Here is a 23,008-nt window from a genome sequence, read left to right on the forward strand (position 1 = left end):
GTGAAGATTGGCCTGGGACAGTGGCTTGTTCTGACAGAGGTCACAGTAAATCAGACAAGACAGCTTGTCGGGACTTCCTTGCACTTTTTTAAAAAAAAATTTTCCCCTTAAGGGCGTAACTAACAATGTAGTTAAACTGGACTAAAATAAGAATTGACTGTGGTTAGGCAAGATCGAGTTCAACCCGCTGGAGGCCTTCATTGCTGCTTAAACCCGAGTTAAACCCCCAAGTTACTTCATCTTTTCATCCATTCAACCCCAGTTTCCCCATTTGAATTAGAGCTACATTTCCTCCACAGAAAGAAGGTCTTGCAATGGGGCTTTCTATGCGTGCCTTAACTTCACATTTTAGGTTTTGTTTTCCACCATTAATAATTTCCTATGGGTTAGGAATTAAGTAATTTGCCTCCAGGCAGGTAGCGGCTCAGCCACAGGGAGGGCCTGGCACAGGGAACTGGCTGGATTACACCTCTCTCCCTGAACCCCAACCTTTATTTACACTAAGTGGATAAAACAGGCAAAGACAAGACGCAGCCTGGGCAGCCTCCCAGGGAGAGCCCTGTGCTGGGCACTGGTGAGGCCCCACCTTGAATGCTGGGCTCAGGTTTGGGCCCCTCGGGACAAGAAGGGCCTTGAGGGGCTGGAGCGTGTCCGGAGAAGGGCAGCGGGGCTGGGGCAGGGTCTGGAGCACAAGTGTGCTGGGGGGCGGCTGAGGGGGCTTGGGGGGGTTTAGCCTGGAGAAGAGGGGGCTGAGGGGAGCCCTTCTCGCTCTCTGCAGCTGCCTGAGAGGGGCTGGAGTGAGGGGGGGACTGGTCTCTGCTCCCAAGTCACCAGTGACAGGACGAGAGGAAACGGCCTCAAGCTGCATCAGGGGAGGTTTAGGTTGGAGGTGAGGGAAAATGCCTTCCCTGCCAGAGCGGTCAGGCCCTGGCACAGGCTGCCCAGAGAGGTGGGGGAGTCACCGTCCCTGGGGGGGTTCAAACAACGTGTAGACGTGGCGCTTCAGGACATGGTTTAGGAGACCTGGGGGTGTTGGGTTGATTGTTGGACTTGATGATCCTGGAGGTCTTTTCCAACCTTAATGATTCTGTGATTCTATGAGAGGCTCCCCCAGCCTAGCCTTAAGCCCGGGCCTTGAGCCACAGTGACATCTAGTCTCCCTCCCTGCTCCACCAGCTGGCCGATGGGGAGGCGGCCGCGGGGCGGGAAGGCGGGGCGTGGAGCGGCACCCCAGCCTTTTCCCTGGGCCAGGGCCTGGCTCCGGCCTCTAGGCCCGGCTCAGGGTCTAGCTAGGCGGGACCACACCCTGCCCGGCCGCGGGGATCGGCTCAGCGGGGCCGCCGCGTCCAGCAGGGGGCGCCCTCGCTCCGGGCCGCGCCCGTCGCCGTCGCCATGGCAACGCTTCCCCCCCCCCGCCTGGGCGTTGGTAGCGTCGCCTTAACGTAACGGCGCGCTGCGCGGTGACGCTCCCGGAGGCGCGCGCGCTGATTGGTTAGATTTGAATCGCAGCGTAGCGCGCGAGGGCCGCTGGTCAGAGGCGACTCTGGAGCTGCGGGAGGCTGCGCCCTCCTCGATCGCGATAGCTGGCCCCGCCCGTCCGCGGGCCCCTCGCGATATGAAGTCGGCGTAAGGCGCCCCCCACCCTCACCCCCGACCCCCCTCTCCCCCCCTCCCCCTGGCCGGCCGCGGGCCCCGCGCCCGCCCCTCAGCCTCCCTCCCTCCCTCTCCCAGTAGGGCCAAGACGCCGCGGAGGCCGGCGCCGAAGAAGCCGCCCAACTCCAGCCTGAAGGATCCCGTGGGGGTGAGTGCGGGGGCGCCGGGCCCGGGGGCGCGGGAGGGACCTCCCCCGGGGCTGCTCGGGGCGGCGACGGGCCCTCTGTCCGTCTGTCCGTCCCCCCAACGCCGCCCATTCCCCAGGTGTACTGCAGGGTGAGGCCGCTCAGCCGCCCGGACCAGGAGTGCTGCATCGAGGTGATCAACGAGACCACGGTGCAGATCCACCCGCCCGAGGGATACAGGATATTCCGCAACGGGGAGTACCGGGAGGTAACGGCCCGCGGGGCGGCGGGGGAGTCCCTGCCTCTGCCCTCCGCCCCCAGCCTGCGGCTCACGGAATCACGGAGGGTCCTGAGTGTGAAGGGACCCGCAGCGATCATCGAGTCCAGCTCCTGTCCCTGCACAGGACAGCCCCAAATTCTTACTATGTCTCTGAGTGTCCGAGTGGTTCCTGAATATTGCCAGCCGTGATGCCTCCCTGGGGAGCCTGTGCTCCACCACCCTGTGGGGGAAGAACCTTTTCCTAATACCCAACCTAAACCTACCCTGACTGGAATCATTAAGGTTGGAAAAGACCTCCAGGATCGTCAAGTCCAACCCCCAACCCAACACCCCCAGGCTTCCTAAACCATGCCCTGAAGTGCTGCATCTACATGTTGTTTGAACTCCCCCAGGGACGGCGACTCCCCCACCTCTCTGGGCAGCCTGTGCCAGTGCCTGACTGCTCTTTCACTAAAGTCATTTTCCCTAATATCCAACCTAAACCTGCCCTGACACAGCTTTAGCCTGTTGCCTCTCATCCTCGTTAGGCATCGAGGGCCTCTTCCCTGCTGTTGATGTTTTCCGTTGGCTTGCAGTGTCTCTGGCTCTGTGTGAATCAGCAGTTTGTGCCTTTAGAGAAGCAAGTTTTCAAAACCAGAAAACAATTGCAACAAAGATGCCCCCTTAGCCGTGGAATATGGTCTCTGTATAGGAAAAGGCTTCTTTAGGGTTGAGGAGGAGGGTGAAAGGAACAAAAGCAAAGCTGGAGGACATTTAGACTGCCTGAAGGACTCTTTCATGTAGGACTAATTAAGCAAAACCAGCTCTGAGCTAAACCAGTCACAAATGAATTAATGGTTGATTTATCCCAAACTTAAGCTGGGTAAAAAAAGCTGTTTCTCTGTTTATATAACACATATGGGGGGAAAGCTGTAGGTTATATATATAAAGTGGGGAAACGTCACAAAATGTGGGAAAGTGGGTAGCAGGTCACCAAGCGGTTTGTACTGTTACGTGATCAACAGAAATGTTTCCTAGGAGAGCTGGGCTTAGGTGGTGCATACAGACTGAGGAGCCAGAGTGCTGTAGCACTGAACGCGATTTGGTAGTGAAAGAGTTAACTGCAGGTTCCCTACACAGCCCTGTAACTATGAGAGGAGGTCATAGTGTTCTAAGAAAAAAAAGAATGTTAGTTGGGCTGTAGAATACTTTGTTTCTGATTTCAGGATGGGAAATTCTTATATGTAGCACAGAAAGTGATCTTCAAAGGCTTAAATGAAATAGGTAAAGATAAATTACAAGTTTGGTCAACAATGCTTTGCACAAAAGCTCTAAGATTCAAATGTTTACATAAGCAGGTGTTTTGACTGAAAAGTGACCAGATCGATATACTTTTTTAATTAAAAACCTGTGACTGGAAACTGAGCCTAGACTGCAAAAAGACACAGGCTTAAACCAAAGTGATTTACGCGCTGGAATGACTTGACTTTGGCTATTGTGGGTGTTCCTTTGCTCAGCGCTCGCATAGATGGTGGTTATAGCCCAAAAAGAGCTGGGGAGTTGGGCTTTGTGATCGTCCTGGTTAGTTCTGGGCTTCAGCCCTGTGAAAATGAGGCGGCTGCTGTCCTTCGTGATGCACAGCTTATTCTGAGAATGGTTATATTGGAGCAGCTGCCCGTGTTTGAACATTGGTATAATCCTAAATTAGAATCTTTATCATTCCGGTAAACTGATGGAAAGTGGTTCGAAGGTATGAAGGGCTTTGAAGCAATGGCCTTCTGGACTGGGAAATGTCAGGCTTAGGAGGGCGTGTGTTCTCTTCTTCAGACGCAGTATTCATTTAAAGAAGTGTTTGGCACCCTTGTTGTTCAGAAGGAGCTTTTTGACGTGGTGGCCAAGCCTCTAGTGGAAGATCTCATTCGTGGGAAAAATGGTGAGTACTTGTTCCCTACCACTTTTCTGCCTGACTGCCATGCAGGATTTTTTTTATATCACTATGATTTCACAAGCCTCAAGGTTTCTTAGCTTACCTAGGTGAAAACATGTGCACCTTGTCTGCAATGGGAATAGCTCCCCTGTGCAACATCATTGGAGGCTGCTCTTGCCTTTTGTTACTTCTAAACATATTTACCTTTGTTACAATGCACGTCTTACTTGTGTCAAGGTCTAGCCTTTTAGTACACGGTTAACTGGAGAAGCTTTTTTTCTGCAGAAAGGGATGGTTTATCCACCTAAAGAACGACTACAGAAGTAAATCAGTTTGTAGGGCTTGATCTCCTGGGTGTGGTTTGATATCACGGTATTGGTTCTTGAGCTGTCTGGCTTACGCCAGACTCCTCAGTAGCAGCCATAACACATCGTCCCTCTGCACCAGGGACTGGGTGGCTTCCTTCCATTTTGGGCTCTCCCCAGAGAGGGTGATAGGTACTGTCAGTTGTAGCTGAAGCGGCCGTCAGTGAGAGATGCAAACGCTAGCAATGACGGTGGCTTTTGATGGGCTGGAATCGTTTATTGTAACTGTTCAAAAGGAGTAGTTTTTCCCCAGATAAATTTGACCAGGGAAAGGCAGGGTGTGTCATTATAACTGAGATTTTTTGAGATAGCAAGGATGATTCTGTAACTTTCCTGTCCCTCCTAGGTCTCCTTTTTACATACGGCGTGACAGGCAGTGGGAAAACACACACCATGACAGGATCACCTGGTGATGGAGGACTTCTCCCACGGTGTTTGGATATGATCTTCAACAGCATAGGACCTTTCCAGGCCAAGCGATTTGTGAGTAGTTTTGCACTGAATTTTCTGCACTGTTGCTTGTAACAGCCTAAAAAGACTCAAAGTATTTGCCTCCTGTCAGTCATGTGGCTGGAACACTTTAAAAAGGAAACCAACTGAAAAAATCCCACCCCTTGGAGATTCAAAGAGCAGGGCCAAGGAGGAAGGCTTAGTAGCTAGGATGGACATTTCATGAAGATGTATGATCTGGCTATCCTTAAAATTGTTGCTCATTCTCTAATTAACTTGTTTAAAACAATAAGAACAGAAAGAGGAAGCTTTCTGAGTGATGGAATGAAATCCAGCCACAAGATACAAAACCCACAGGAAACCATATCTAAAACAATATAGGGTGTGATGTGAGGCTTTTCTTGTGGTCAAACATCCTGGAGTTTTGGTATCTAAATATATTTGAAATGATACTGGAAGTCTTTTCCTTGGTAGCATGCTGGCTTGGAAGCTTTTATGAAATATTGTTAGCTTGAAAATATCTGTTTTCTGTCAGATCTACTTTGCCTTAGCCAGCAGATCGAGTGTTAGCGAGGGGCGTGGTGCGTGCCGGTTGCCAGGCAGCTCCATCAAATAACTTGTTTTGCTGGCCAACGCCTTATGTTCTCTAGTGTTTATTATTGTATTGGCTAAACGTACTCTACTCACTGCTCAGGTTTTTAAGCTTGATGACAAGAATGGCGTGGATGTTCAGTGTGAAGTAGACGCTCTATTAGAGCGCCAGAAAAGAGACGCCATGCCTGTTCCAAAAACTCCATCTGGCAAGTAAGTAGCTATTGTAACATGCAGAATGAATTTAGTTAATGTAACTGTTGCTCTGAAAGTGTGGTTTTAACTTCCCTCGCTCTCTTTATCCTTCTCTTGGAGAAAGGAAAGAAAAAACTAATGGAAAGCTAGTACATCTCTTGAGGTTTGAGCAGCTGTGTAATTAAGTATTTAGATTAGAAGACTTAGAATCATGCAGCAGAAGTCGGTTTTGTGGGTTTTTTGTACCTGTTAACTCACGAGTAAAATGCTGTGACATCACCTTGCAGGAACGCTGTGAGTGAAGCTAACCTTGGGGATATTTTGCAACATAGTGAGATTGCTGGGTGGAGGGTAGATGTGCTGACTATCCAGGAACTTTGCAAGGCATTTCTTACTGCAGCCAAGTACAGGGGAAAGTTTATCTATTTAAACTTTTCAGAGTGCTTTTTTTTTTTTAATCTAACGTGACCGGGTGTGTTGTCATTAGTTGCTGGTGTGAGCACTTCCATACTCGAGTCGTGAGGCTTGTCAGTAGACTTGCTTTTTAATTGTACAGTCACCCCCTGACACGCTAGCTGGCTGTGTGGCTCCGCGACAGTCGCTTGCTGTGTGTATTCAACAGGCGACAGATAGACCCAGAATTTGCTGACATGATCAATGTGCAAGATCACTGCAAAGTGGAAGAAGTTGATGAAGATAACGTCTACAGTGTCTTTGTCTCCTATATCGAGATCTACAACAACTACATCTATGACCTCTTGGAGGAAGCTCCCTTTGATCCTATAAAACCAAAGTGAGTTTTATTAAATACCATTACTCCTACTTGAGTTATGCTTTTGTGGGAACCCCAATATGTCTTTGTGGCTGGAGTCTTTGCGAGTCTGGCTTAATTCAAAAATCACATGGAAAAGGGGATGCCTGAGGAGAGCAGATGATAGTACTTAAGCGTGCCAAGTACTGATGGTTGTTCTGCTGCTGCTAAGAATTGGTGCTCCCTTCCTCGTTATAATGGGGCATTAATAAGCACACATTTAATTCGTGAGGCAGTGTGTTACATCCCGCTGAAATTCTAAGTCTATTCATGCTATCCTGCAAGTACTGCTCCTGGCAGGTGACTGCAACTTGAAGAGTAAGCCATGCCGTAGCTGACGTTTTGCTCCTGCAAACAGTGTGTTGCTGTGTTGTTGTTGCTTTACAGTTAACGCAAGCTTGCATATTATTTCACTTGATGCCAGTAATTTCCATAAAACCAGAAATGAGTTGTCTCATAAATGAAATTCTGGGTATTTTTTGGAAAGGTGCGTACTTGGCCGATGTCTAAAATCGGTAAATCTCGAGTCTGTCAGAAAAACAGCCTGCCAATTAAACTTTGAATAGACTTCTAAAATTCTAAATCAGTTAAAGAAAACTTTACACCCATCCGTCGGTACAGGTGTTAGCTAAAGAGTTGGCTGACTTACAAAGACTAACTCGGGCAAAACAAGCCATTTGCCACAAGCAAAACAAGGGCCGTCACCAGGGTACTGTTGTGGAATGAGTTTGAATGTCTGTGAATGCTTTTTAAAGAATAAAAAAATTATTGGTTTAGGATTCTGCCTATGTCCAAAAATCAGCCGGTGAAGAATCTTGGATTGTTTCTATTTATGGAAACTACATTGTATTATATATAAAAAGATTTTAGACGCAAGCTGAATGACTTAATATTTTTCAACCCTGTTTTTTTGGTAGGTGGAACAATTGCAACACTCCTGTGCGAAATGGTGACTTTATGTATGTGCATAAGCATATTATTCCAAATACTGAAAAGTGACATTTTAGTAGAAGCAGAAATAAACCCACCTCAGACTGACTCCCTGTCTCTTCTTGCTTTACTAGCAAATATAGAACGCTGTTGAAGCCATCTTGCTTCTGTATGCATGTAGAAAAACAATAGCTGCCACCCAAAACCGTGATTTCCAGTAGGAATTGCAATTAAACATAGCTTCTAAATTAAAGCAGTAGCTGACACGTAACTAATCTTGGCTGAATGTGTGTCTGTGTACTTGTACTTCCTCTTCCATCTGCTGTAGGGATAATTGACGTAGTCAGCCTGAATTTTGTACTTAAACAAAAGACAATTTGCATGATGCAATGTATTGTTGTACAGAAACCCCCACTCAATTTTAGTGGGGCTCTTTTGTTTTGTTTCCTCCCTGTCCTGAAGACCTCCACAATCCAAAATACTTCGCGAGGACCAGAATCACAACATGTACGTCACGGGATGCACAGAAGTAGAGGTGAAATCTACGGAGGAAGCTTTTGAAGTGTTTTGGAGAGGTAAATCTTAGAGTGTAACTTCTTTAAATTCAGTACAGATGCATAATCCTTTACACTATCATGGTGAAAAGAGAACTGGCTTTGCCAGGTGGCAGGTCTGATAAATAAAACAGGTTTTTGGAGGGATCGTTTTTGTTCTTTTAAACAGGCCAAAAGAAGAGGCGTATTGCAAACACTCAGCTGAATCGAGAATCTAGTCGCTCTCACAGTGTTTTTATAATCAAGCTGGCTCAGGCACCCCTGGATGCAGACGGAGATAATGTGCTACAGGTGAATTCTGGGGCTGGCTATAAAAGGAGAACCGTGCGCACGTATGCATGGGTTAGAAAACGTGGTGAACCTTGCAGCACGGCCTGCTGAAACGGTTCCCGTGTCTCGGGCGTACACATCTTGCCCGTTAGCAATTTCTTTTTGAAGAAACTCAAAATTATTTCTGTCAAAGGCTAGAATTAGTCTCCTTTTTGTAATGAAGGTAAAGCGTTAACCTGAGTGCGAAGCTGCTTATTCCTTTGTTCTTTACGTCTGCTTCTTTTGAGCAGAAACCCTTAAGAATCTAAAATGGGGGGAATTTGAATGAGTGCGGTTGTTACATCTATCTTGTAGCTCGAGACGGAAGGGATCTGCTAAATTTACACAAAAAGCTAGTGGCACACAGCTTCTTGCACTAAGAGCTATAAAACCACCCTTTATTTAAAGGCGCAACGTACGCTTTTTAAGCGTGCATGCCGGTTTAGGTTTGGGAGGGGTGGGGTGTCCCCCTTTGGAAGGAATATAGAGCTAATCATTAGCCTGACATAATTTGTTTTCTGTAATAGGAGAAAGAACAGATCACTTTAAGCCAGCTCTCTTTAGTTGACCTGGCTGGAAGTGAAAGAACTAATAGAACAAAAGCTGAAGGGAACAGGCTGCGAGAAGCAGGTATGTATCACCTTTAGACAGCCTGGTAACTTTATGTGCTAGAATACGCTCGTGTTAGTCTTGTCCCGTAGTAGAGAAATCATAGGAAGAATTGAAGTGTTCTGTTATGTTCAGTTGTCTGATTTGGTGACCTTAAGTCCTCCAGTTTGGAAACCAGTAGTTTTTAGTAGCATGTGTTCTGATACTTGAGTTAATTTGAGCAGTTATCAAATAAATTGATAGATATCAGAGCAGTAACAAATATAACTTAAGTCCAGGCAATTTATTCTGAAGTAAACTGCTAAACAACTTGCGCACGTGATCCAAATGGCTGCTTACAGACTTTTTTGTCTTGTGGTTTTTTGTTGTTTTATTTTTTTCAAGGTAATATTAATCAGTCACTAATGACATTAAGAACATGTATTGAAGTTCTACGAGAAAACCAGATGTATGGAACAAATAAGGTATGCAACCCGTTAGCCAATTGTCCTTGTTTTGGTGAAGACCTGATGTAACGAAAGCTTTACTAGCCCTTCCGTGTACTTTTATTTTAAGATGGTCCCGTACCGAGATTCCAAACTGACTCATCTCTTCAAGAACTATTTTGATGGTGAAGGAAAAGTGCGTATGATTGTGTGCGTTAATCCCAAAGCTGAGGACTACGAGGAAAGCTTGGTAACTTGCTTGCAGATCATTCCCTCCTACTCTTTTATTTTTTTCATGTTTATCACTGATTACTGTACTTGTCTAGTAGGCGACAGGAATGATATTTTTAGTTGCTTGGACACCAGTAATCCAATATAATACAAAGCAAATGTGCCCTCCAAGTCTTATTTTTCCTCTTAAAAACGACAACTGCTACTTGCCTGGAAAATAGGAAAAGTTTCTCTTATTTACAGAAGCCCCGGTACTCCGCTGTAGTTAGGTGCTAACCGTACTGCGACAGTACCTGCACAAGCTTTGGCTGTCTGCGTGGTCGCTGTCACGGTTCCTGGGGGCGGGGGTCTGGGAGGTGTTGCTAGGAAGGTTTCCGGATGCTCTGCTTCAGCACCGCAAGCTCTCTAGCTGGGAACTACTTGAGATTATAGCTTGATAATGCTTCCTCTAATGCTTTTATTGACCTAAGGTATCGCTTTGACTTACATTGGAGTGCTTCTGGTTAGTTCTGTGGTTAAGCTTGCTTTTGTTCTGTTGTAGCAAGTCATGCGCTTTGCAGAAATGACCCAGGAAGTTGAAGTTGCAAGACCTGTTGATAGACCGCTCTGCGGCTTAACGCCCGGACGGCGCTTTAGGAACGCAGCCTTCAGAGAGGAGCTCTCCCGGAAACTGGAGATGCGGGGTGGCCCAATAAATGGAGGTAAACACTGGAATGCTAGGTGATTACAGCACAGGCTTTTTTTCTGTTGGGAGTTGAAGGCTATTTTAACACAAATCATTTGAGCTTTGAAAGTGCAAAGCGAGCTTCGTTCAACTGCTAGTTGTGAGCCTTCTCTGCAATAGGAACTGCTCTCTTCGTACTTGCTACTTGTGGTATAAACCCAGTCACTCTGTAAGTCTCAATTCTTTTGTTATTGGTGGTGAGTTAAATTCCCGTTATTGCAGCTCCTGAAAGGAAACTGCTAGAGGATGATACTTTGATGTTCTTGTGTGCTTAGGGCCCACTTTAGAAATCAAGAGTTGCCTGGAGGTATTATAAAGCAGCAAATCGAGAATGTCACATTTAATCTTTTCTCAACACTGTCATCCCTTCTGAAAACTTCTAGTTCTCATTAATTATTCTAAGTTCTGTCTGCTTCGCGATACTGCGGGATGAGTGATCTGTGGCTGTGCGTTGTCAAATGGAATTCTTCTGTTCTGTAGCTTCCTAACAGACTTTCTTGGCTTTAAACCTTACAGAAACAGAAGAGCAATCTGTTTCAGAAATGTTTTTGCAGAACTTACCTCCGTTGCCTTCATGCGAGCTATTGGATGTTAATGATGATCAAACACTTCCAAAGCTTATTGAAGTCCTGGAAAAACGCCATAAACTACGACAAATGTTGTCAGAGGAGTTTGCCAAAAACGGTAAGGATTTGAATGTCGGTGTGGAGCTAGATTTATTTGGTGCCCTTAGCACTGCTCAAGGCATCTGTACCAACAGGAAATAAGTATCTTGTCTAGACCGATCGTTTAAAAAACCTTGTAGTAATGGAATAGCTGGTAGCGTTAAATTGGTAGGAGAAAACCAGGACTGCTTTTGATATTGCAGAGATATGGTGAGAAGACACAATATATCGATTCTCTTGCAGTGCTTGCATTTAAAACAATGCTGCAAGACTTTGACTCCAGTGTTGTATCCAAGGAAAACTATATTCAGGGAAAACTGTCTGAGAAAGAGAAAACAATAGCAGGACAGAAAATGGAGCTGGAACGCCTGGAGAAGAAAATTAAAACTTTGGAATACAAGGTCAGTTTTCTTCATTGTCTAAAGCTAAGCACAAAATGCATTTTCTATGTACCATTTGACAAGTTCCTCGACGTCAGAAGTTGCCTGCAAGATGGATATTAGGAACAAGATGGGAAGTGTTTTGTGGGGAACTTCACTGAATCCTTTTAGCTTTTTGGCTTTCTTATGAGGTGAGGCTTTTCTTAATGCATTGAAGGTGGGCAGCTTATAAGAAAGTTGTAAAATCTCTGAAATTCCAATCCGAAACTCTGAATTCCAGTCTCTTGGGAATATGGACCCTTTATCTGGGTATATTTGTACAACAGCTAATACATTCTAGTGTAAGTTAACAGTCAAATATAACTAGCAATTCTGGGCTTAGATGGTTGTGCTTCTAAGAAGCATAGCCAAGTCCTTCCTCTCTTCTTCTAGATCGAGATTTTAGAGAAAACTGCGACAATTTATGAAGAAGACAAGCGTAATCTTCAGCAAGAACTAGAAAGCCAGAGCCAGAAATTGCAACGTCAGGCTTCTGACAAGCGTAGGTTGGAGGCACGATTGCAAGGCATGGTGGCAGAAACAACCATGAAATGGGAGAAGGAGTGTGTAAGTACACTACCATATCTATTAGAAGTGTGTAATGGCGCAGTGCTGGGGGGAGCTGGGCGGCCTGTTTTTGTGTTTGTTTTTTTTTACATATAGTAGTAGCATTAAGAATGGAGATGTTTGGCTTTTAATTATGGACTTGAACAGTCATTTTGAGCCGAACTTTTGTGTCACGCTACACTTAAATTCCTCAAGGACTTTTGATGTAGCTAGAGTAGCACTCCCGAGCTCTGTGGCACTTCATCTCAATATCTAGAATTTATTCTTTTGGGTTTGTGGCACTCTAAGGAGATGATTCTCTTGTTCTGTTGAGTGTTGGTAGAAGCCTAATGTCAGGGTTTCCCCTTTATCCTCATGTAAACTCTTGCTCAGCTATGCACTTGACAAGCAATAAGGAAAGAATCCGAGGGATTAATTTTTTCTACAGCAGGACTCTACTACTTTAGGACCATTGAGGGAACTATAGTTAGACATAGCCCCATTTGTCATAATTTAGGAAGCAAAATTATTGTGGCATTAAGCATGGTACTGGCAAGTCTTTCTTTATCTTGATATGTCATTGTTTCCAACAGCTTGTATCTCAGTGGGGAAGAACTTCATTCCACGTGGAACATGCAATTCCCTTCAAACTTTCAGCACAATTACTTGTGCTTTCGTGTAAGGTACTTAACGCTTTTCCTCACGTGTCTCTGTAGGAGCGTCGCGTAGCGGCCAAGCAGCTGGAAATGCAGAACAAACTTTGGGTCAAAGATGAAAAACTGAAGCAGCTGAAGGCTATTGTTACTGAACCAAAAAATGAGAAGCCAGAGAGGCCTTCTCGGGAGAGAGACAGAGAGAAGCCTGTTCAGAGATCAGTGTCTCCTTCACCGGTACCTGTAAGTTGCCCTAAACCACTTCTTACTACAGGGAAAAGCATATTTATAAGAACGTACTAAAGTGCAGGCCAAGCCTCTTTAGTGGCTAGAAAATAGTTCCCAAGCACAGAATTTGGGTAACTTAAACTTGCTTTGAATTCTTTGTCTCCTGTTGTATTTATTGGTGCTCCTTATTTGTGCTCCTACCTTCTCATGCTAATACTATTGGAAGAATACGTCATTCTTAATGCTGTCACCGCAACACAATACTTATCCAAAACCATAAGCTTGAACTGCTGAATTGTCACTCTGCGCGTTGTCGGCGTTCATTGTTTTTATTGCCTTGTAAGTTGACAGTTCTGTATGCTCACTAACTTCTTTCCCGTTCTCTCTAGCCTCCTAGTAACTTTACTACTCAGGTCGCTGAAAGCCAGCGGCTTGCGAGCAACCCGCAGGTGCACAGACGTTCTAATTCTTGTAGCAGCATTTCTGTGGCGTCCTGTGTTATGGAATGGGAGCAGAAAACCCCTTCGCACAAGCATACCAGTGGCACTCCTAATGCAAGGAGTAGACAACAAGAACCAGGACAAAATAGAGACTATAATGCCTCAGACAGAAGGCGAGGGATGTGCTGGACTGGAGTCATTGAGGTTCCCAGGCGTAGAGATGAGCTAGAAATAGAAGAGGATCAATGCTGCAGGGTTAGTGCTGCTCCTGTCAAAAGTTAAACGTAGTGTTGCTTAGTCTGGCTCAAAAGCTCGTTACAGCTGCTCTCTTACATTGAGCACACCTAACGCGGGTTGGAGTTCCCCCTAAATCTATTTCTCATAGAACTGAGTTGAGTCTCACTACTCGTTCTATTTGACTTCTTAACTTGACCTTTAAAAACTCCTTAAAAGCAGCGTGTGTGTTTCTTGCTGGCGCATAGATAGCTCTTGTAAGGAACTCCTAACTAGCTAGACCTCTCTAGCTGTAAACGTCCTTGTGTTTTAACTTGTGTCTGTCTCCTCAAATCTGTCTTGCAGCCTGCAATTTACCGTAGTCTGTCTGGGCAGCTTAAAAGGTGGTCTTATGAGCTGTATCTGCAAATGGCTACTGGAAATTGTGCTTGGACAAACATCTCGCTGTGTGACTGTTAACTTTAACTCGCTTAGAATAGCCTTCCCTAATTTTCACATCTGCGTTAAAACTGGGGGCTTCGCTTACAAGTGGGAGACTTTCCCCCCCCCCCTTAAACTGCTGCGTGCAAATGTTGGTCTCGATGGTGTCTCTGTCGCGTTACGGCACTGTCGCAGTGGCTCAGGTAAATCGCAGAGAATTGTACGACCCCAGCCTCTTGAGAGAGCTTCTCGAGAGGAGGAAAGTTCATCGTGGTATGATTCCTTTTGCAATAGCGTTCTCAATTTCTGTTACTTGCTGGCTGTTTGAAGTCAGGGACATGCTTTTAAGCAAGTGCTGTTCCAATTAAGTAATACACGGACCACTGTCAGCAGAGGAAGGGATGTGCTCTCTGCTGAGTAAAATGCGACCAAGAATTGTTTACCCTCTCCTTGGAACGTAACTTCTAAGACACCTTGGCAGAATTGTTTCAAAAAACTATCAACAGAAATAAGTACTTGCCCACTAAAAGGGGAGGAAAAAGTCTTGAAATGCTTTCTCCTCTTAATTTTAATGGAAGATTTTTGCTGACAGCTGCATTTTCCATATATGTTTAATTTTTAAGGGCTGCTTTAGACTTGTAGGAGGTTTTATCTGCAAAGGGTACAGCCAAACTCATGTCTGTTGGTCAAAGAAATCCTAATTGATGCTCATCACCTGAAAATACAGGGGATACAATTTGCATTCATAGGTTTGGGGTACATAACCTCACCGTGATTGAGGCCTCTAGAATTAGTATGGAAATGGAACAGAGAGAGTCTGCAAATACTCTTTCAAAAGCCTGTTCAGAGATCTTGAGGCACCCAGGTTTTTAACTAAGTTTCCAGATTTTTTTTTTTCTGATTTCCCTGAGCAACTGACAACAACGTTCATAAAAAAAAGTATGAACTTCACTCACTTCTCGTGGGTTTCCAACAGCTGAGTTCAGAAGCGATAGCGCTAGGACAGGGGATGCTGCTTCTGCTCTATTTACTCAGAAGCGTTATGAGATCTTGCATCCTTTAGAGATGTTGGAAATCCATACCCGGTCTGCTTGCTTTGCTGCCTCAAAAATACATTTTGATCCATGAATGTATCCATGGAAACATAAATGTCTCTTTTGGGGTTGGTTAATATGTTCATAACAATCCCTTTTGATTTGGGAACTCGGGAGGAGCATTACCAAACATAAGATGTCCTCCGTGCCGATATGTTACTAGGTATGGAATGTAACAGATTGGATAAAGCTTAGCTAAAATTTACCAAAAAAAAAAAAAAAACAAAACCAACCAGGAATTGGCACAGAAATAATCCATTAACAATTTTACACGAGGCTCTTGGTAACGGTGCCTTTCAGGATGCGCTCTGCAAAGCACGTTAGGAACGAAGCTTTGATCTTCATACAAACGCATCTTAACCAGACCTGCAAAGTTCAGTTCTGCTAATGATACCCTTGGAGAGGTTGACTCTGTGCTGATTTCTTCTGATTCTCTTCCACTCTGATCAGAATGCACCTCCAGTTCGCCTCAGACACAGACGGTCGCGCTCGGCTGGGGAGAGATGGGTAGATCATAAGCCACCTTCTAATCTGCCCACTGAAACAGTCATGCAGCCGCACGTCCCTCATGCCATCACGGTCGCGGCTGCAAGCGAAAAGGCGCTAGCTAAGTGTGACAAGTATATGCTGACGCATCAGGAGCTAGCCTCCGATGGGGAGATTGAAACCAAGCTAATTAAGGTAAAGCAAACGCCTTCCTCGTTAACTTGTGATAACCCTGACGAAACCTATTTCTGGCAGTGCGTTGGTGCTACGGGCTCACTGGCTTGCGAAAGGGCACCTTTGGCTTGGTCTGCTGAGGGGTTTGATTTGAAATTTCTGTGCAGCCGGATTCAAGCGAGCTTTTAGAGTCGGAAAATACTTTTCTTGAGCTTTGTCATTGCTTCCTATGAACCATTACAGGCTTGGTTATCTAAGTCGTCGTTCTCCTTGAAAGTAATTAAGGTTGTTTTTTCTTTAGTAAAATGCAATAATCCATTTGTAGTGGAAGTTTCTTAGAGTTGTGGCTGCAGCTAATCTTGTGGAGTCGGTCTTGTTGGAGTGATGTTATTGGATTCCCACTAGCGGTATGAGTAAGCCTGCTGCAGTGATGGATGCTCGAATGCTCCAGGACATAATTTCTAGTAGTTGACTGACAAACAAATTGGTGAGACAGCCTAGGCTTTGAACGCTTGCAATGTTTGTGTCCCAGAACGCTGACTGTACTGGCCTACGGCAAACCGAGAGCTCTCTGTAATTCGTAGCAAGAAGCTTTTGGTGCATTTTTCCTACAGTCATGGGCCTTCCAATATTGCCTTTTTTTCTTTGAGTTTTAAAAAAGGTCTCACTCCTCTCGGGTAACCTTTTAGTTTCCAGCAAAGTTTTCAAAAGCAAAGTCTTGCATAACTGACAACGTACCTGTTCGAGCTGTGGAACTATTGAAACTAAGCCTGTGACACGATTTCCCTGGTATTACATAGTCGTCGTTATCATACAGAAATCTTTGCCAGCGTAGTGACGGCTCTATGGGTATCTTGCATGGTCATCAGGGTGGAGGGTGTTTGCTCTTCATTGTCCTGTGTATAAGAAGAGAAGATAATAATGGGGGAGAGTGTATTTGTGCACATACGCTTGCTGGCTACTAACCTGCAAGGAAATAACCTTTATAAGCACTTAAGTTTTGAGGTGAAAGCTGGCACTGTGGCCACCAAACTGACCTCGTGACTGTACCTTGTTTTAACTGCTTTTGGTTTCCAGGGTGATGTTTTCAAAACCAGGGGTGGCGGACAGGCTGTGCAGTTCACAGAGATAGAGACTCTGAAGCAAGAATCTCCAACAGGGTGAGTTGTCTTAATTTTAGGTTCTGGCGCCCTTGGCGGTATGTAATTCCAACAGCAGCTGATTCTGGTCTAAATGATTGAACAAAACATTGTTGCATCTAACCTGAAATAATATAAAAGTAACTTGGAGAAGCTTATAGGCACTGTAGCTGCTTTTAAGGCTGGTCTGTTGCTGAGAGCAAAGTATTTATTGAGACTGTATGAAATGTATTCTCTTGTGTCTGAGAATCTGCCAAAATACATGATGCTAGTAACTTTTTCCCACATACTCCTCTTTCAGTCGAAAGCGAAGATCATCGCCTTCCGATCCTGACCCACCCAAGGATGCTGCAGACTCTGAATGGACTGATGTAGAAACCAGAGTAAGCTATAGACAAAGGAGGGGGACATCTCGTGCTTGATCTGGATGAGAATTTGGGGTAATGATGATAGCTGGGTGGGGGGTTAGCAATAGAGACTGATGTTTCTGTCTCTCCTCAGTGTTCTGTGGCAGTGGAGATGAGGGCGGGATCAACTCTTGGACCTGGATATCAGCATCATGCTCAGCCCAAGTAAGTGTATCTCTCCTTGTAGCTGGGGTGTTACATTCTCTTTCCTGGTAACATCTAAGGTGAGGTAACTTCCCCCCGCCCTTGACCTCGCTGCCCTTCCCACTTCAGGTTTGGGGCGCACACCTCCGTTACTCTGTAAGATAAGCGGGCTTATTCGGTGCTGGAAACCGGTGACAGGATAGGTCTGTAGGAGACTCTGAGCAGAACTGCTGACTTGTCTTCTGGGTAAAACTCTGGCATTCAGCGCAGTGAGCAGGATGTCAGGTCTGATCTTGCGCTATCCTGACTGTAAAAAGCTGGGAACTGTAGGATGCCGGCAGCTCCAGAGCGCAACAGGGTTAGGGATGGCAGTGACAAAGCATTAAGCTGCATCCCTCTTCTGTCCACCTAGCCTTTATCAGATGCCAACATAGTAAAGAATATTCATTTTTGTAACCTTAGATAAATTTAAATTAAACAGGGTTACAATTTCAGTATGGCACAGGGAGGAGGGACTGAGGCGACCCTAGGCTATACCTAATGGTATACCTGAACGTAGCTCCAGGCGCTACCTGCTGTGTAACTGCCAAGGCACCTGCTAGGGAAGCAAGGGCTCTAGTCATGCTAGAAGAAACTTTCCTCTTTTCCAAACACACAGATAACAGTCTGAATTCTTCAGGGCTGTCTTATTCTTTAACGTGCTGGGATCAGCGGCGGTTGCACACATAAACGCGAGCTTACCAAGTCAGAAGTCCCAATTTCCAGCAAAAAGTCCAAACGATCCTGCAGTTTGTAAGGCTAGCGCCCAACATTTGAGCCCCACGTCTAACAGAACCGCGCCACTGACAAAAAAAAAATCCTTTAGAGAAGGTAGTTTTGTTAAACTAGGTGTTGCGGAACAGAATTCGATATCCAGATTTGGCCTCTTGCAGATAGGTGCTGGCAGTGCTGTGGAAGTCACCTGTTCAGCTCAGGGGAAGAAAATTTGCAGTTTTGCAAGCCATATTTACAGGCAGGAGAGAGGGCTGGAGAGGTAAAGAGGCTTCTGTGAAGCCAAAACGAACGGAACTTACTGCTGTTTAGAATCCAAAAAGTTTAGAGCTGTGGTGGAAGAAGGGTATTTTGGAAGGTATGTGAAATTTTCAGATACGGTGATAAATAAGTGCCTTTCATCGTGTTAGTGTAATACTTTATTGCATCTCTTGTTAGAAACTGGGAACTGCTCGAGCTGGCTGCTGCCACTTGCAGCCTTGCCACAGCCTTGGAATATTGTAGTAGATGCTCTAGTTTGCCTGTGCATTGAGTTGGAGCTTGTATTTATTTGAACTTAATAAATAATTTAAATAAAACTTTGTTTTGCTCTCACGGCTGTCTGAAAAAAGAAAGCAAAATACAAGCACTTCTTGGTAAATAAGCTCTTTGGTTTTCTTGTGTCGATTGTTGCATTTCTTAGCATAGGAGGAGTGGGGGACCTACGTACACATCAGAATAGGTAAATAGGCTGCTGGCTGCTGTGAAGGAAAACTGCTGCCGTGTGAAATCTGAAAGTTGTTTGGGGCTTTTTTTTTTCTTTCCTTAGGCGAAGAAAGCCATGAACGTAACGTACTACTGCGTTGGAATCCCCTTGACTTTTATCAGACTGATGTAATATCTGCCGCCAATGATAAGCTTGATAAAAACCGCTTTGTTATCACTACAGGCTTATATTTTTGTAATGGCCTCTGCCAGGCATTGGTTAAGTGGGAGGTACCTCTTGCGATCCCAAAGAAGCGTATGTGTGGGTGTGTATATGATCAATAGATGTAGGGGAGGTTCTGCCATTGTGTCCCCAGGACTTCTTCAGAACGCCTTCTCTCTTGTATGTATGAAACCCTTGTTATTAAGCTGTATCTTTATAGACTAATGACACAAGGCTTTTGCCTTGCATATTTTTTTCAGCTTTTTCTAGTGCAAAATACTTCTGTTCTGGTCACTATCCCTTCCTTGTCAGGTCCTCTGTTTTGAAGAGGCATAAATGCTGCTATTTATTTAGATGCAGTAACGCACTTTAAGAGTGTTTCTATGCCATTTCATGTTTTATTGTTACTAGCAACAGCTTGGTAATATGGATTTCTTCTGGAAGAATTACCTGAATTACCTTTGGTTATTTAATATGCAAATCAGCTTGTGAAAACATTTCGATCTTCAAACCGTCAGAAGCAAGAACACTGATACGATTGGTGACTTGACAGCGGACCTATTTTTTGTAGTGCAAGTAAATAATTTTTTTACATCTGTACATATGGGGTAAAAGGGTAACTTGCTCACAGACACGGTGAGAACTTTATATGTGTGGCTCCGCAAACCTGTTAAAATAAATACTTTTATTCAATGGCTCTTACAAACCATGTTCTGGTTACTTAGGGATATGCTAAGCTACAGAAACCGGGGTAAGCATCGCAGCATCTTGACTGTGCCTTGTGCACAGAACTGTGAGTGAATGCACCTCTGGGGATGCTTCTGAAGTTTAAAATAAGGAATCTGCGTGGATCCCAAGTTCTGGTTTGGACAGCCTTATCTTCGCGTCTGCACATCGCTTCAAGGGGGTTGATTCCCTTTTGAGTGCGCAAGTGACGTGGCCTTGTTAAAAGATGTTAAAGATTTCAGCTTTTTCCAGCAGAAGAAAAAGCTTTTCTAAGTAGTTTATAAAGAAAATGTTTAAAGCCTAGGTGCCTGTTTGTAGCTGGTATAAGCAAATTTATTTTCAGGTGGTCCATGAAAATGCTTATATTCTGAAGAAGCACCGTCGTTTCCACAGGTCTCGTAGGCCCGCTGCCGGCGCAGGCTGCCGTGCAACAGCAGCAATGGCAAGCGCTAACGCTGTCCTCTGTGGTAGCCTTGGCGTTCACCTAGCTAAGAGCAGGCTTGATCATAATCCCTCTGAGGAAGCAGGAGGCAGAACACGATTATTTTGTTGTCTTGAGCAGGCGGCGCTGCTTTGTGGCTCCAGAGGGTTTCTGCCTTGGACAGGGATACACGACGTCCTGCTTCAACAAGCTACAAGCAGAGACAGCTCTGTGTGCGGGCGGGCGTTTAAGTGTGTGTTCGGGATGCTAGTTGGACTACAGTATTATTTACTGCCTGATTAGTTAAATGCAATGTCTTAAAATACAGCTAATAAGTCATAAGTGGCAAACGGAAGAAAAAACAGCTGGGGAGGAAAAAACCAGCCTGAAGAAAAGTGTGGGTTTAAAAGAGGCGTCAGTGAACTTGGGCTCGACAGGCAAAAGCCGTGCTGTGTGGTGATGGAGCGGTGGGGAGCAGCGCTGCTGTAGCTGCATGGTGAGCTAATGCCACTAGATGGTGCGAAATAACCGTCAGGGGCCGGTGGCTGGGCCCCTCTTACCCCTGCCCTGCAGGGAGAGGGGCTTTGCCCGGGGCAGGGGGCAGGAATCCCCCCTTTTGGGATACCCCTAACCCGTGCAGTGTGTTCCTGCTGCCACCCATCTTCCTGCCTTTGCGGTTGCCCTGTGGGAGGATAAGGATAGGAGGGGCAGCCAACAGAAAGAACGATTAAAGAAACTTAAATAAGGCCCGTGCTCCTATTTCTGGCATTTAAATTAACTCCTTCACATGCACTAAAATAATTAATCTGCTATTAACGACGAGCAAGCTGTCAAACGCATTATCTCTTTGATTTGATTTCAATCATCCTGTCAGAGTAAGTCATATTGCAAGTGTTACTGGGGAAACCTGGGAGGGAAACATGAGAAACTGATATTCAGGTCTCTGTAAAGGGAAGGATTTAGCTGCAGAATACGGCTTCATCTGGGTCCCTTCAAAACAATGCGAAAGGCGTTCTGGACTGGCTCTCGGGATGCTGGGGTTTGCATCACCGGGTGGCCGCGTGGCCAAAGCGTTTATTTCTCAGTCCGTGCCGAGTTCTGTATTTCGATGTGTGACGTTTTACAAGAGCTTTCCTCAGAAATTTCTTGTTTTGAAGGAGAAAGCTGTTAAGCGCAAAGAAAACAGCCGCTGCATCCACTTTATCCTGTTATAAAGGTTAATCAAAAGCACAAATACAAGCCCTTGCTAAGGAGGATGTCCGTCCCTGCTGGTGCCGTGGGGAAGGTGGCAGCACGGTAACGCCTCGTCTGGAGTCGGTGACTTGCTTTTCATGTGCCTCAACTGCCCTTGGAGGCCTGTTGCTGAGCTGACCGTGCTGCTTTGTGCCTCTGAGCAGAATTTAAGGGTAGGGCGAAGGCTGGGCTGCTCTTCCTGGCTTGAAGGCTTGACTAGTCATCACCCCTGTGCAGCCAACACAGCCATACTGCGCCGCCTCCTATCTTAGTTACATCTTTAATTACTGAAATTACCTCCTGTGATGGGCACCGTAGATAGCTTTAAAGACTGAAACGTAACGAGTGAGAAGGAGCTTTGCACACTACCCCGGGTTCGTGTTTGGAAAGAAAAAGGACTTGGGTGAAAAGCCAGGCTTATCTTGTGAAGGCTGTTAGCTTGGGGCAGGAGGGGGCTCGCGGCCTCTCGTGGCAGCAATGGCAGGAGGAGCTCAGCGTGCCCGTCAGGCTCAGTTTCCTAGGTCAGGTCTAGCAACGCTCTTCCATCAGCAGAGTTGCGTTCGGTGCCACTCCATCGCATTCCTCTGAAGTCGTTCTTCATGTCTTTGCGTCGTCTTCACATATTTACTCTCTCACATAGTCCTGGCGGTGTTTACTCTGCAAAGATTCCTCTAAGACTCAGCTAAGCACACAATTTACTCAGCTAACAAGGGCTGGCATTTATTGCGGGTATCTCTGTGTACTTGTCGTTCTTTAGCCTCCGTTGACATTCAGTGGGAAGCGTTAAAACAAACAGCAGCGCGCAGTAGGAGGGTTGCCCGTACCAACGCTCCCGTGGAACAGCCGAAGGAGGCCGCCTGCTTGGTGTTGGCCACAGCCGGCTCCCACCGGTCTGCTGTCAGTGAGGATGGAGAAGCCTTGCTGAAGCAAGTGGGCTTTTGGGAAAAATTTTCATCTTTGGAAATTCAGCTGCTTTTTCTTTGCGGTGCACGTGTATCTTCCTTTATTTTCCCTTTGAGCTTTGCACTGATTGCAGCTAACCTTTCCCGAGAGCGGATAAGGAAGTAGCCCTACAGAGTAACTCAAAGTTCAAGTCTCCAGCGGGCAAGCTTTCATGGCAGTTAGCCCTGCGTTTGTTATTGCCCAATAATAGAGCAATTTAATGGGCCTAGAGCAATTTATAGGGCCTAGAGCAATTTATGGAGCAGGGGCTTTCAACCCAGGGCACCTTGGGGTCTCGCTGTCAGCAGCAGGAATGTTTGCCCAGAGGGTGGAGAGCTGGGACTCTGCTCAGTGCTTGGAAGAGGCAGCTGCCCACTCGCCTCCCTGTTGGGATGCTTGAACACGTTGCTGAGGAGGGCTCGGTTATACACGTAAAGAGAGTAACCAGAGGCACGATAACGTATGTGATTAGCGCTGTTCTTCATTTAAACAGCATTCCTTGCAGGTCCTTGTTTCTGCCAGTCCTCCCCTCGGCCAAGAGGATCCTACCGTGCTCCAGCGTGATGCATCGCGCTGTTTTGCAAAGGCTTGGAGCCTGCCGGTGAAAAACAGCTTTTCGGAGCCTTTGTTCTGAGGCTTGTTTCTGTGATTTCTGGTTCATGTAGCTGGAAGCCTGCAGAATTTCAGCACATCCAGTCAGCTGCTTCTCTCTGGAAGCCAGCTGACGAGCAGTGGGTGCCCTGCTCGGTGAGCAAGCCTGGCGTCAGAAGAATCGCAGTCAGTTTGCTTGTCCTTTAGTGT

At 45.8% G+C, this 23,008-nt stretch overlaps 1 protein-coding gene across 10 annotated transcripts; it reads left to right on the top strand.

Moving 5' to 3' along the window:
• The first annotated feature begins 1,496 nt into the window (after window positions 1-1,496).
• KIF23 (kinesin family member 23) lies at window positions 1,497-19,591 on the top strand. Of its 10 annotated transcripts, none has more exons than XM_075100826.1 (24): window positions 1,503-1,626; window positions 1,732-1,801; window positions 1,918-2,046; window positions 3,865-3,970; window positions 4,676-4,812; window positions 5,474-5,583; window positions 6,188-6,358; window positions 7,294-7,335; window positions 7,769-7,881; window positions 8,030-8,151; window positions 8,697-8,799; window positions 9,163-9,242; window positions 9,334-9,453; window positions 9,976-10,135; window positions 10,675-10,842; window positions 11,067-11,224; window positions 11,636-11,809; window positions 12,505-12,684; window positions 13,059-13,364; window positions 15,308-15,538; window positions 16,595-16,677; window positions 16,958-17,039; window positions 17,158-17,228; window positions 18,787-19,591. In XM_075100826.1, the coding sequence occupies exons 1-24, from the start codon at window positions 1,616-1,618 to the stop codon at window positions 18,800-18,802; spliced, it is 2,943 nt and encodes a 980-aa protein (XP_074956927.1). In that variant the 5' UTR covers window positions 1,503-1,615; the 3' UTR covers window positions 18,803-19,591. The 10 variants fall into 10 exon arrangements, with proteins under 10 accessions (XP_074956925.1, XP_074956930.1, XP_074956927.1 ...); XM_075100827.1 differs by having other exon boundaries at window positions 1,504-1,626; window positions 1,735-1,801; XM_075100824.1 differs by lacking the exon at window positions 13,059-13,364 and having other exon boundaries at window positions 1,497-1,626.
• Window positions 19,592-23,008: the final 3,417 nt, after the last annotated feature.

Source organism: Phalacrocorax aristotelis, chromosome 7 (assembly GCF_949628215.1).
Source record: "Phalacrocorax aristotelis chromosome 7, bGulAri2.1, whole genome shotgun sequence".
Classification (NCBI taxonomy): Eukaryota; Metazoa; Chordata; class Aves; order Suliformes; family Phalacrocoracidae; genus Phalacrocorax; species Phalacrocorax aristotelis.

Bases quoted from the DNA above. Each gene is read 5' to 3' on its own strand.
- KIF23 (XM_075100826.1), top strand. The intron at 5,584-6,187 runs GTAAGTAGCTAT...TGTATTCAACAG, and splicing joins CCAAAAACTCCATCTGGCAA to GCGACAGATAGACCCAGAAT. The intron at 7,882-8,029 runs GTAAATCTTAGA...TCTTTTAAACAG, and splicing joins TTTTGAAGTGTTTTGGAGAG to GCCAAAAGAAGAGGCGTATT.